Source organism: Beta vulgaris, chromosome 7, assembly GCF_026745355.1.
Source record: "Beta vulgaris subsp. vulgaris cultivar EL10 chromosome 7, EL10.2, whole genome shotgun sequence".
NCBI lineage: Eukaryota > Viridiplantae > Streptophyta > Magnoliopsida > Caryophyllales > Amaranthaceae > Beta > Beta vulgaris.
The window spans coordinates 50,717,890-50,731,401 of record NC_079208.1 but is presented as its reverse complement, the minus strand read 5'-3'; the positions used below and the strand labels follow the sequence as shown (position 1 = coordinate 50,731,401).

The window sequence follows — 13,512 nt, the reverse complement described above, 5'->3', positions numbered from 1 at the left end:
ATCATATTAATATAGAATATAATCATCAAAGAGACGAAGATTAAGTATTTTGGCATTTTAACCTACAACTTGTGTATAATCAAATCTCAATTTTAAAAGAAAAAATGTAAGTCAATGGGAAAAAAGTAAAATTATACAAAATAAAAATATAACATGTTAAAGTTGGGTCGAAATTGTTTTGGGTCTAGTTGTATTGGGTCGGAATGGTTTTGGGTCGGGTTTAGTTGGTTGGGTGGTAACTGGATCGGGTGATAACTGGGTTGGGTCACAACTGGGTCGGGTGATAATTGGGTTGAGTGATAACTTGGTGGTTATAACTGGGTCATTAATGAGTAACGTTGGGTGCGGGTTAGTTTTGGGTTAGAAACAGGTTGGGTCTGGTTTCTTGTTCACGGGTGCTACTGGGCGCAGGTTTAACCTGGGTCGGCCCAGTTCAGGTTGGGTTACCAAATCCACGGATTCAATTGGGCACGGGTGGACGAGCGTCAGAATGGGTCGACTTTCCAACCGACTACTCTTGGCTCGGAACAGGTTAGGTCTGGATCGCATGTGGGTTCACCCGTGGGTCGGTCCAATTTTTGACACATCTATATAAAGGTGGTTCTCATATCAATTTAAACCTATATATATGGTGTAAGGTTTCATAAAATCGAGGAAGAATTTCATGTAAAAGAAAAAAATTACTTAGCGCTGCATATAAGAAGTTAAAATACAAATAGTAAAGGAAAGGAAAAAAAAAACAGTAATTCTATTGACGCATGATTATGTCATAAATTTTAAATTAATATTATCAAATAAAATATACATAATGCTTATATGCAATTTTAAGGGTTTTATATATCAGAACCAAAATACTATTATACTAAACTAGATTCAAATTTGACTTCAAAAAAAAAAAACTAGGTTCAAATTTGTAACTTTAAAAGAAAGTTGCAATATTCAAGTTAAACATCCATTTCTAGGCAATTTTATTTTCTTCTAATTTGAATCTAGTGTTTGGGAAGTTCAAGAATGGGTTTTTCATTTTCATGTCGGGAGACGAGAAGCTTCATATCTATCTTTCTCTATAAATTTCTTTTTCTCCTTTTTTTCTTATTCTAAATTGTAAATATATCTATAATCATTCTACATTGATTTTCAATAATATGGATTAGCAGGTGTCAAGTAAATTAGTAAGCTTTGGCAGGATGTTTTAAGTCAGGTTCGATGTTGTCATGTTGTAAATTTGTTTGACATTGTATTTATATTTGTACTATAAATTCAATTTTTAGCTTTTAAAAAGTATTTAACAATGTTGTAAATGCAACTATAAAATGGCTTCATATTGTTGTTGAACCAAACAAGAAGAAATAGAAATGAATATAATTGATTTTATGATTCTATTCTTTTTTTTTTTTTGGTGAACAATGGAACTAGAAAAACTTAAATATTGTTGTTACAATCCGAGATGTAAGCACTCATGCAAAAACTAGGAGGGTGGGGAAAACAATTAGTTACATTCATGCAAACATCTAATCTACGTGCTTCTTTAGCTAGTGCATCTGCCGTCTTGTTGTGCCTTCTTGGAGTATGTCTAATCTCCACTTCCTGGATTCTTCGAAAAAGCTCCCTGCACTCATTTATAATATTGGTAAACATGTTAAGATCTCCCCCCTCCTTCATGAGGAGTTGGGTGGCATACAAGCAATCCGAAAATACAATACACTTATCAATCTTATTATTCGAATCAAAAACACCCTGAAGTTTTTTTTACCAACTTTTGAGTTCAAGGCAAAGAAAGCAAAAGTGAGCGGAATTTTGGCTCTCATCGGGGCAAATCCGCCTAGTCCAACAAGTTTGCCTCAAAATTATTCTCCATTATTATGATTGTTACTTGCGTGCTTGACGAGGCACTTTTGTTTGAGTACCCTAGCGAATTCTTGATAGCCATTATCATATTAATGCACTTTCACTTAATTATACACTTAGGCGTATCATGAATGTTCTACTTCCTCCATTTCTTTTTAGATGTTACACTTTTAAAATCACGGACTCTTAGATAATTTTTGGAGAGGAGAGAGATAGAGAAAGAAAACAAAAGGGTCCCATGAGATAAGAGAGAGGTAGAGAGAAATTATTACCCAAAATGAAAGTGTAACATCTAATTTGAAACTTCTTAAAATAGAAAGTGTAACATGTAATTTGGAACGGAGGAAGTATTTGATTTGTGTAAATGAGTCAAAAAAAATGGTCTTCAGCTCATTCGAATTTACACATTTCAATTAAGCATTATTAGATGAGTAATGATGGTATGTAATACAATATAAAATATATTAGAATTAGATTTTGTATTTGAGATATAGTTTGTGGAATATTAATTTTACTCTAATTAGGTTTCCTACTATTATTAGAATGTCCTTTAGGTTGTAATCTATATAATATGATTAATGGAAAACACTCTAATCAAGAGAGTTTACAAAATCTAACCGTATGTTAAAGATACTCTCGAGTATACATTTGCAAAACCATTAATTCGAAGCAACAAAGCCGATAGCTTTTAATGTTTTATTAATTAACATAGCTTCATAGTCACTAACACTGAAATAAAATTTACATATTGAATCAAAGAAAAAAGAACTTGGCAATTAACTTCTTTACAGGTTTAAAGAAACACTTACAAAAAAAATGAAGTTGGTTTTGTCTTTGAATCTTACCTAACTCCAAATGGAGAGTCCACAAGCCCTGGAATGCACATAACTTAGTACACTTGAATAAGAGAAATATGAGAGGTGAACACACTGCAGACCTCCTGCAACTTTGTCCAATTTTTTCCCTTCCATGCATAGGAGCCTCCTATGAGGGAAGGAAGGATCTCTTCCACTTTGCTCTGATGTTGTTTATATATTGTGTTCGAGTGGAAATACAAAGTTATTATTGGTTTTTTTGGTTTTTTGATGGGAGGTTTTTTTTTTCTATTTTCAAAGAAAAGGCTTGTGAATAGTTGGGAGTTAAATCATTTCTAAGGATAGGTTCCAAAACTCCACTAATTGTGAAAAAATGATGTTTCTCGGTTTAGCTTAGTGTTTTGGAAAGTTACAAATTTGTACAAATGAAGGTCACATTTTTCCAATCAAGTGGTCTTGGCATAGTAGTTGCTCACTTTGTCCCTTAACCAATTGGTCGAGGGTTCGATCCTCAACCATCGGGAATGGAAAAAGATTCTTGGCCAGCCTGTTACCTTAAGTGGAGCACCCGGGGCGAGGGGATTAGTCACTGCTATCGGCGGCGAATACCTTAGTTGTTCACCAAAAAAAAAGTCACATTTTCGAAACAACAGAAGTTTGAAACAATTGAAAGTTTAGGTTTTCATTAAAACGTGTCTTTCGACGAAATTAGAACTCGTTCATATTGTTTTACTCCGAACCATATACAGGCCAAGAGGTCGTTTGGTTAGACATAGAAAATACCACTTTCTATAAAGTGCCAAAATTTATTTGGTTGGACACATGAAATTTTACAGGATTAACTTCCTGTAAAATACTTCCGTGTTTTTGTCAACCAAACATAAGATATTTTCACTTTTCGAAAACTTAACTTTCAGTATATAGTATCTATGTCAACCAAACAAACAATAAAGTTGACATAAAGCATGGGAGCCATTGGACAAAGAAGAGCAAGAGAGAGGGAAGTGGGCCAAACCAGTGTGAAAAATTTGTAGAGTCCGAGTAGAAAGCTATGGCTGGTACACCCCAGTCCTGCATATGACTCGGTGTAGAGGGAAGATCTAAAAAGACCTTGCAGCTTTGTCATCGGGGCAAGTTCACCAACATTGCAAGATGGCAAATTCCAAGTATGATTCAGATGATGATGTTCACTCCTTAGACCATCACACATCTGTGACAGAACTGCATCTAAAGAAAGGTTTCAGCAACGCTTTAGATTTCGGCTTATCCCATTCTAACGACTCCCACCATTTATGTTGTCCCTCAATCCACTCCAATCCAGAAGGAACCAATTGATCCTCCATGTAGAAGAAAGGAAGGCGCTTCAGATTTGGACACTCCATAACTGTAAGTGACTGGAGTGAAGCACAAACAAGTTGACCCTTATAGACGCTATTCAGCTGAGGCAACGAGGTGAGAACGAGTTGTTTAAGCTGAGGGAGGTTAACGTCCTCTGGCATTAGCTCTTTCAGTTGTAAACATTCTTCAACCTCTAATATTTCAAGGCACTGGAGATATGGCATCCAACCTGGTGAAAGAAGTTGCTCAACATCATTGCACCTACTGACATGGCAAATCTCTAAGCTTGAAAAGGCTTCAGCTTCTTGTTGAAAACCATAAGCATTGGTCGAAATTATAATTTCAGATAAACTACTGAAACCACTGCAATCATCAAGATACAACTCCCAAATGTCATATGGAAGCACAAACTGCTCTGCTTCCTGACCACTTAAAGTACATCCATTCAGGGATACTCCTCTGTTGTAGAATCTCTTTGGCCTTATCTGATGACCAACTTCAAGATGGAAGCACTCTAATGTGCGCCAATGTTCTGACTTTACATAAACACTCAAGTCAAAAAGATTTTCGAATTTGGCATCAAGAATTTCCAATGATTTCAAATTTTGCAATTCATGAATGACGCCTAAAACATGGCATGATAGCCTCTTTAATCTGGATAGAGCAGACAAGACCCCGTTGGGAACTCTTTTTGGTTCCAACACAGAGGACAGGTCAAGCTCCGTGAGCTTTTTTAACATTTCAAGAGAGCGAGGAACCTTCTCAACTGCAGTTTGAGAGAGGTCCAAGAACCTTAAATTATGAAGCTTTGCCAATTGAGGAACTTCTTTTAATTTCTGACAACTACTCAGATCTAGTACTTGAAGCTCTTCTAAGGCACCAATAGAACTGGGCAGTCTAATAATGTGAGTAGCAGATAAACTCAGAACATGAAGAGTACGCATTTGCAAGAAAAATGATTCTGGAATTACCTCAATGGGGTTGTTTTGCAAATATAGAGTTGAGAGATTAGCAAACTTGAGGAAATTACCCGACGGGATCAATGATATCGAAGACTTTATCAAGGAAATGGCATGAAGATTCCCGCTGAACTCCATCTTTGAAGTGACGCCAGTTTCCACCATAAAGTTATCTCTAGCAATGGAAAGAGCCATACGCCTCACAAGATCATGCATCTTAACGACCCTTTGATCTTGACAAGTTTCCAGTAAACAAGAGTTGAGAAGCTTGTTTAACATAGTATGGCCCATGTCATACTGTGCCTGCAGCGATGGCACCTCATCTATGATCCCCTGTCCAATCCAGAGCCATATCAACTCTTTTTTATGGATGGCATAACCTTTGGGATATAGTGCAGCAAACAAGAAAGAACGTTGTAGCTTGACGTTGTTCAATCTTTCATAAGACGGCTTCAATCGATTGAACACATCATCCAATTGGGTTGGTCCCATAAAAGGATTAACCACTCCTTTGATGGTATTGGCCAATACAGTAACTGCAAGAGGGAGACCTGCACATTCCTTATACACAAGCTTCCTAATAGAGGAAAGTTCATTAAGACTTGAAACACCACATTCAGTACTATGGTGAAAGAGTTGCCAATTCTCTTCCTCTGAGAGTGCCTCAACCTTAACGATTTTCTGGCAGTGAAGCCTACGACAAACATCCAGCAATCGAGTAATCAAAACCAGCCTGCACTGACAGGGAATCCCAACATCCTCTCGACGGAAATCACCCCACAAATTATCAATGAATAGAATGCACTTGTCATTGCGAGACAGAATAGCATACAGAATGGCTGCTCTTCTATTCTCATCCATATCACCTTGAAGATCAAGCCCGAAAGCATCAGCAATTTTCTGCTGCAATTGATACACCGTGAAATCCATTTCGACATAGACCCAAGCGATATCATGAATACCTACAGAATGGATGGCATGGTCCTGAATCCAACTGTGGAGCTGCACTGCGAGGGTGGTTTTACCAATCCCGCCCATCCCATAAATTCCAACAGTGGTAATTTTATCATTAGCTAACCAACTGACTATTTTAGCAACATACTCAGAGTTGACGTGCAGGGATTTTTGCACTTTCCTACGTTTCTTTTGAGGTTGTGAATCAACAGTTTCCACCTTAGATATCCTATCAACAGCCTCACACCCTCTGTTGCCCATGGCATCACATGATACACCACGATAGTTCCTTACCAAGGCACAAAACGAATCATATATAGAAACTCCAAAAGGCATCTTGTTGGCAATGAATCTACATAAACAAGAACATATTAATTATCAAATAATTGTTTTGTGTGTAAAAATTCCTCCTCATACTACAACAACACAAGAACAAATTTAGAAATTCTCAAACGAAAAGATTTCACCATTTATGTTTACGCTACTTTTCAATTATGGTCTTTTTATACCAACTAAATAAACTTTTAGCCTCTCACAACCAAATTCTACTTCAGCTAATTTCTAATAGAATATAAAATCAATCTTAAGGCTCTAATATGAGGGGGCATAGTGATAAAATATAAAATCAATCTTGGAGCTCCAACATCTATTTAAACTTTTAGTTGAGTTGGTCCTCCGACAAATTTTACTAATATTTCCAAATCATTCATGATTACAAGAACCAAATATGAACTCGAGCCAATTAAACTATCTTTGAACAAGCATATATTGATACTCCCTCCGTCCCTTAATAGAGTGCCCATTTCTTTTTTGGACACTATTTAAAGATAAAGAAAGCCCTCAAAAAACATTTCTAATTATAAGAAAAAACATAGTCATGTGGGGTCTTGTTTGATTCGTCTCATTACGTACATTAAGAAAATTAAACTTTTATAATTTTTACTAATATGAAATTAAAGATATTAACGATACAAAATGTGCATTGGCAAACGTGCATTGGAGAAATGGGCACTCTATTAAGGGACGGAGGGAGTATATCGATTAACTCTAGCTAAGTCATTAATCATCACCCTTTTTTTTCGAAAGGCATTGAAGTCAAATAACCTTGATCAAATAAAACTTGAGCATTAATTCAATTATAATTTTGCTCCAAAAAATATATTTAGCCTGTAATATCAGAAAAACTCTCTTAAACACGCCTTAAAATCAGTAAATCAAAACAAAAGATCCAAAAACGGGTTTAAAATGGCGAACAAACAAATTAATTGGAAAAAAAGGGGCAATAAATACGAACCTGATAAGCTCTGATTTATGCAAGAGATTGAGGAAAGTATCAGCAGCTGTTAAATCTATAATTTGGCACCCCCATTTTATACAATAAGACAGTTCAATTAAAAATAATTCTTGTACAGGAAGTCATCTTCAAGTTTGAATAATTTAATTATTTTGGAGCCGAATCTTTCAATTATAATAATAATGATAATGATAATAATAACTTGCGTACGATACAGGAAGATACAGGCTGCTAAGGCAGAAGAAACCAAGAAGGAAGCAAGTCTTTGTTTTTACTTTTCTATTCTGAAATTATTATTAATCTAAGTGCGATGATAGTGCAAGATGATTTTGACGTTATTGTTAAGATTTTTTTAGATGCGTTTTTAGTGGAAAGTTTGATTTTTTTTTTTTTTTTTTTTTTGAGGGGAATAGTGGAAAGTTTGATGTGTGAACACAAGTGCTCCAATTAGTCTTGTGTTCTTACAATCTTTTATATTCATGAAAGACAAAGACAAAGAAAAAAGACAAAGTTAGTCTTAGATTAAGTTAGTCGACACTATAGTCTATACCAAACTAAGACTAAATAAATCCTTGGGCACCACTAAGAGTAAATTATGGTATAGTCACGAATCACTATAGTTGTCAAAAATTTGTGTTATATAAAACAAAGGAGTGCTAAGAAGAAGAAAAAAAAGTATGAATGGAGTAGTTTAAATAAAGGTGATTATTTGTGGGTTTGTATGTTGGGTTTTAATATGAAAAACGGTTTTTTTATCAAGTATTATTGAGTTTTCAAAAAATTCATCTGGTATCTTTCATGTTTTCAATATTCATTAGGTATCTCTAAGTTTCATGATAATACACTTAAATGTCCTTAATTATCCCTAATTAACCTAACTATCCTAACTAAACCCTAACATCTAACTTCTAAGGGCCTGTTCTCCCCACCTTATTTTCAGCTCAGTTCAGTTCAGCTCAGTTCAACTCAATTCAGTTTAGCTCAGTTCAGTTCAGTTCAGTTCAGTTCAGCTCTGTTCTTTTATAACTATTTTGTTAAATATTATTATCATGTTGGTCTAATTTATTTTACTAATTACTCTTATTATTATTTATTTTTATATATTATTATTAAGTATTATTATTATTATTACTATTATTATTATTTCTATATATTATTTTGTTTATTATAGCTTTACTCATTATTATTGCTATTATTATTAGGAGGAACATGGTTTAGGTCAAAAGCACAAATAAACCCACGTTTTTTAGCACATAAACCAATCAAATCGCGTCAAAACGGTTTATGATGCAATTTTGTGCAGTCCGACCCAATTATTACTAAATATTATTATATATTAAATCTAATTATTAAAATAGTAATATTAACTTACTTCTTAGATATTATTGTTATTATATAATCATCATCAAGTATTAATATATTAATACAAATAATATAAAATAATAATTATTAATTATTATTATTAATTTATGATTATTACTATTATTTATTTATTACTATCATTTAAAAATATCCAAAATACTATTATTATTATTCATAATTAATTATTCATTATTATTACTTACCATTATAATTATTATTTAAATATTATTTATATATTTATTACATTCAATTTCATTCAATTTAGTTTAATTTAATTTAATTCAATTCAATTCAATTCAATTCAGTTTAGTTCAGTTCAGTTCAGTTCAGTTCAGTTCAGTTCAGCTCAGTTCAGTTAGTTTAATTCAGTTCAGTTCAGCTCAGCTCAGTTCAGTTCAGTTCAGTTCAGCTGTTTTACGCCGAAGAGAACAAGCCATAATCCTACCCTAACCCATACCCCTAATTTCAAACCCTAACCCTAACCCCACTACCACCCGAACACCACCCCCTCTCCACCACCAACTCCACCCTACCCCCCGCAGCCCTAACCCCCGCAGCCCCAACCCCCACCGCAACTCCCACCCTCCTTCCCCTACCCCCGCAACCTCGCCAGCCCCCCTCCCCCACCCATTCGATTTTTGAAATTTCACCTCTTCCCCCCACCCTTGTAGCACCACCTTCCTCCAATTTTTGCAAAAATACAGAGGGAAGAAGAAAATATAGGGGTTGGGGGTTGTGGGTGGTGCAAGAGGAGGGGTGTGGTGCGAAAATGGAAAGGAATTGGTGTTGTGGGGGACGCTGGGTTGTTCCGAAATCGAGGGAGGGAGATGGTGAGGGAGGCCGGGGTGGCCTGCTGAACTGAACTAGGGGGGGGGGGGGGGCGGCGCGGGGGTGGGGGAGGGGCTACAAGGGGGAAGGGGGGGCTGTTGGGATGGGGAAGGGGGCCAGGGGTGGTGGGAGAGGGGGCGACGATGGTGAGGGACGTCATGGGGTGGCCTGCTGAACTGAACTGGTGTGGGGGAGGGGGTAGGCGCGGGGGTGGGGGAGGGGCTACAGGGGTGGGGATGGGGCTGCTGGGATGGGGAAGGGGGCCATGTGTGGTGGGGGTGGTGGGAGTAGGGTTAGGGTTAAGGTTAGGGTTTGGGCTTAGGGTTAGGGTTTGGGTTTGGGCTTAGGATTAGAGCTAGAAATTAGGATTAAGGTTAGTTATAGGGGGTTAATTAGGGTTCAAAACAAAAAATTAGAGTTAATGACTAACGACGGTTAATGTCGTTAGTCATTAAGGGTATTTGAGTGTATTAGTTTGAAACTTAAAGGTACCCCTTGTATTTTGAAAACTTGGGGGGTACCAGGTGATTTTTTTTGAAAACTAGGGGGTATTAGGTAAAAAAACCGTATGAAAAAATTAAATCTTAATTTGCGGGTTTGACACACTGGGTGTGCTAGTTTTATATAGTGGGTCGGACTTGCACATAAACTAACAGGCGTAAAAAGGTACTTTTTAAAAAGGAAACTAGTCATAACTTTAGGCGCTCCGTAATTTTCGGTCCCAAATTTTAATTAGGGCCTGTTCTCCCCAACTTATTTTCAGTTCAGTTCAGTTCAATTCAGTTCAGTTCAGCTCTTGACAATACTTTTGCTCTCACATATCACTATTCATTTCAGTTCAGTTCAGTTCAGTTCAATTCAATTCAATTCAGTTCAGTTCAGTTCAATTCAATTCAATTCAGTTTAGTTCAGTTCAGTTCGATTCTGTTCAGTTCAGTTCAATTCAATTCAGTTTAGTTTAGTTCAGTTCGATTTAGTTCAGTTCAATTCAGTTCAGTTCAATTCAGTTCAGTTCGACTGTTTTATGCCGAAGAGAACAGACCCTTACTCTACCGACTTTCCAACTATTGCTCATTTTTTACAAACATGGTATCAACATATTAATGATATACTACAATAGATAAAATATAATTTTGTATTTTTTTCCCCAACCTCTCTATTTCCTTTGATCTTCTCAACCCCATGACATTCTCCCCCTATTTCTCGCATCACCTCATCACCTCCCACCTAGGAATGGCAGTGGGGCGGGTCAAGTAGGAGACCCGCCCCATCCCCGCCCAATTGGGGCGGGGATGGGTCTAGGTTTGGCGGGGATGGGGCGGGGATGGGATTAAAATTGTCCCCGCAATGGGTGGTGGAGCGGGTGTGGATTTTATGTTATACTCGCCCCATCCCCGCCCTCCCCGCCCCCCATATTTATTATTAAAATTCTATTTATATACATATATTACTAACGTATTTGAATACACTTTTGTAATGTAGTAAAATATTTGCCTTTGTTAATGTATTTTAACTTTTCTTTCACTATATTATATTGTGATTTTGTGAAGTAGACAACTATAATGGGCTTGCGGCAGATTTTTTGGTGGATTTTTTGCGGGGATGAAGTGGGTATGACGCGGGTACGACGCGGATGCGGGGGTGGGGCGGGGGTGGGTCTAGATTTTCCCCCCGCAATGGGTGGTGGGGCTAGGGCTAGCAATCAGGTCGGGTTGGGTCAGTTTCAAGTTGACCTGATTTATATTTCAGGTCACTTACCCCTGACCCAAACCCGACCTGATTTATATTTCAGGTCGAAAACCTCAACCCAAACCTGACCTTATATTTTTCGGGTTGACCCGAAACCAACCCAAAATGACCTGAAATAAAAATCTAAATATCCAATGGTAAAAAGAACTGCTAGTTTAATTCAGAAAGGTACTATACATGTAACATGTTTAAGTTCCAACAATCAAAGCCGGAATTTTCAGGTTGAACTTTGAAGTGAGTTGGGCTTGGCCCAATATTATAACCTAACCAACTAAGGGCTAACCTGACATAATATAAATTATTTTTAAATCAGTCATTTCGGGTTATTTTCAGGTTCAAAAAGTCAACCTGAACCTAACCCATTATATTTTCAGGTCGGGTTGGGTCGACCCATTTTTTTTTTCAGGTCAAAAATCTCAACCCAAACCCGGAATTTTCAGGTCAGTTTCAGGTCGGGTTATCAGGTTGGGTCAGTTTTTGCCAGCCCTAGGTGGGGCGAGGATGGAATCTTTCCCCGTAATGGGTGGTGGGGCGGGGATGAGAATTTAATGCTGGTGCGGGTGTGGGGGTACCATCCTCCGCACCCGCCCCGCCCAATTGCCATCCCTACTCCCACCACCACCACCCACTATCCACCAACATCGATTTCATCTCCCATGCCAAACACCGCCTCTGTGGCACGACACCAACTCAACCTGTCGCCCATGGTGTCAAATCTTTTGGGACATTATCCTCTTGTTCTTTCATCTCTCGTGCATGCTTTCTTCTCCTCTTGTTCCATGCTTCTCTCTCCGTTAATTTGCAGCATCTAGCTATCTTCCAAATCGACCATGAAATCCTTCTTTACTAACCCGGCTAGATCCGCCTTGAAATATAGTCCTTTGTAGTCTCTTTCCAGTCCATACGTGTACGTATTCACAAAAGAAGTGGTGTCGCAAGCAGAGGACACAGATTGAGAAGTGTTGTTGAAGAGGGAACCTTGAAATCCCAAATCAAGGGATTGGGGTCGAAAATTATGCTTCATCAATTTTCGAAGAAGCTTGGAAGTTGGTTCATGTTATCTTCCAAGGAAACAGTAAGGCTTTTTCCACTTCTGCTATTCAAACAGAAGCTCAGGCCATGCTTAGAGGTATTCAGGAAAGCTCAGCACAGGGGGGAAAAGGAAAAGTTTAATATTGGATAATATTATATGTAAAGGGATAATATTATATGTAAAGGGTAGAATGGTAATTTACTAAATCATAGGTCTGTATTGTAAATACTATATATATTGAATGCCAGGGTTAACCTACATCAGGTTAACACACAATTATTCCCACACTTGTACATGGTATCAGAGCCAGGTTCCTAGAGCTTGGTTCTTCAAGTTTAGCAACACTAGTGGAAAAATGAAGAAGGGCTGTGCTAAAAAAGGCATGTAGGGCTGCGCTTTTTGACAGCAGCCCTTTCAGTAGCAGCCCTTCACTTTTTAAGTAGGGCTGCGCTAGAAAAGCGCAGCCCTTAAGCTAGAAGGGCTGCGCTAGTTAGGAAAAAGCGCACCCTTCTAGCCCAGAAGGGCTGCGCTAGTTAGGAAAAAGCGCAGCCCTTCTGGGCTAGAAGGGCTGCGCTTTTTCCTAACTAGCGCAACCCTTCCTACCAAAAAAAAAAAATATTTTTTTTTTTTTTTTGTCATTTTTTTACTCATAATCTCACATTTTCTGAAATTAAACAGAAGAGAAGAGAAACGAAACGAAAATACTAAACCCAAAACAATAAAAAGAATGAAACGAAAACGAAAAAAGGAACAAAAACTAATATACAAAGAGAAGTATACAATAAGTATACAAGAACATTAATCAAAATAAACAAAGAGAAGTATACAAGAATAACATTAATCAAAATAAACAAAGAGAAGTATACATGAATAACATTCAAAACAAAGAGAAGTATACAAGAACATTAATCAAAACAAAGAGAAGTATACATGAATAACATTCAAAACAAAGAGAAGTATACAAGAACATTAATCAAAACAAAGAGAAGTATAAAAGCAAGAACATTAATCAAAACAAAGAGAAGTAACAAGAACATTAATCAAAACATATAAACAAAGAGAAGTATACAAGAACATTATAGATCTGAAAAATACAAGAACTACAACCTAATAATGTTTAAATACATAAAACAAAACCCAAATGCATAATTTAAAGGAAAAAAAAATTTCGGAAAAACTTAAAATGGGTATTTGGAGGCTTAAACGAACTCGGATGGCTTAAAAAGCCTAAACGTCACAGCATAGCGATGAGTTTGACTCGTTGGCTCGTTCTGCTTCCGAAAAGGTATCACAATAGGCAATCGGACTCCGTCGCCATGTTTACTGCAAATC

The 13,512-nt window shown here is 37.1% G+C and overlaps 1 protein-coding gene across 5 annotated transcripts in view; it reads right to left on the bottom strand.

Annotated features, from left to right (window-relative positions):
* Positions 1 to 1,342: 1,342 nt before the first annotated feature.
* LOC104899637 (disease resistance protein At4g27190) overlaps positions 1,343 to 13,512 on the bottom strand; it is an 80,118-nt gene continuing 67,948 nt past the window's right edge. Inside the window, exons 1-4 of one of the 5 annotated variants that reach the window (XR_008967134.1) lie at positions 7,209 to 7,798; positions 3,679 to 6,266; positions 2,694 to 3,272; positions 1,343 to 1,609 (exon numbers count right to left, since the gene is read on the bottom strand). Coding sequence is in view for 1 of the 5 variants with exons in the window: in XM_057390919.1 (XP_057246902.1) it covers positions 3,866 to 6,250 (2,385 nt within the window). In the remaining 4 variants the exon portion in view is untranslated. Of the gene's footprint in view, positions 1,610 to 2,511; positions 6,267 to 7,208; positions 7,799 to 13,512 lie in introns of those variants that run through there. The other 4 variants (XR_007268506.2, XR_002040501.3, XR_008967135.1 and 1 more) reach the window with 4 other exon arrangements.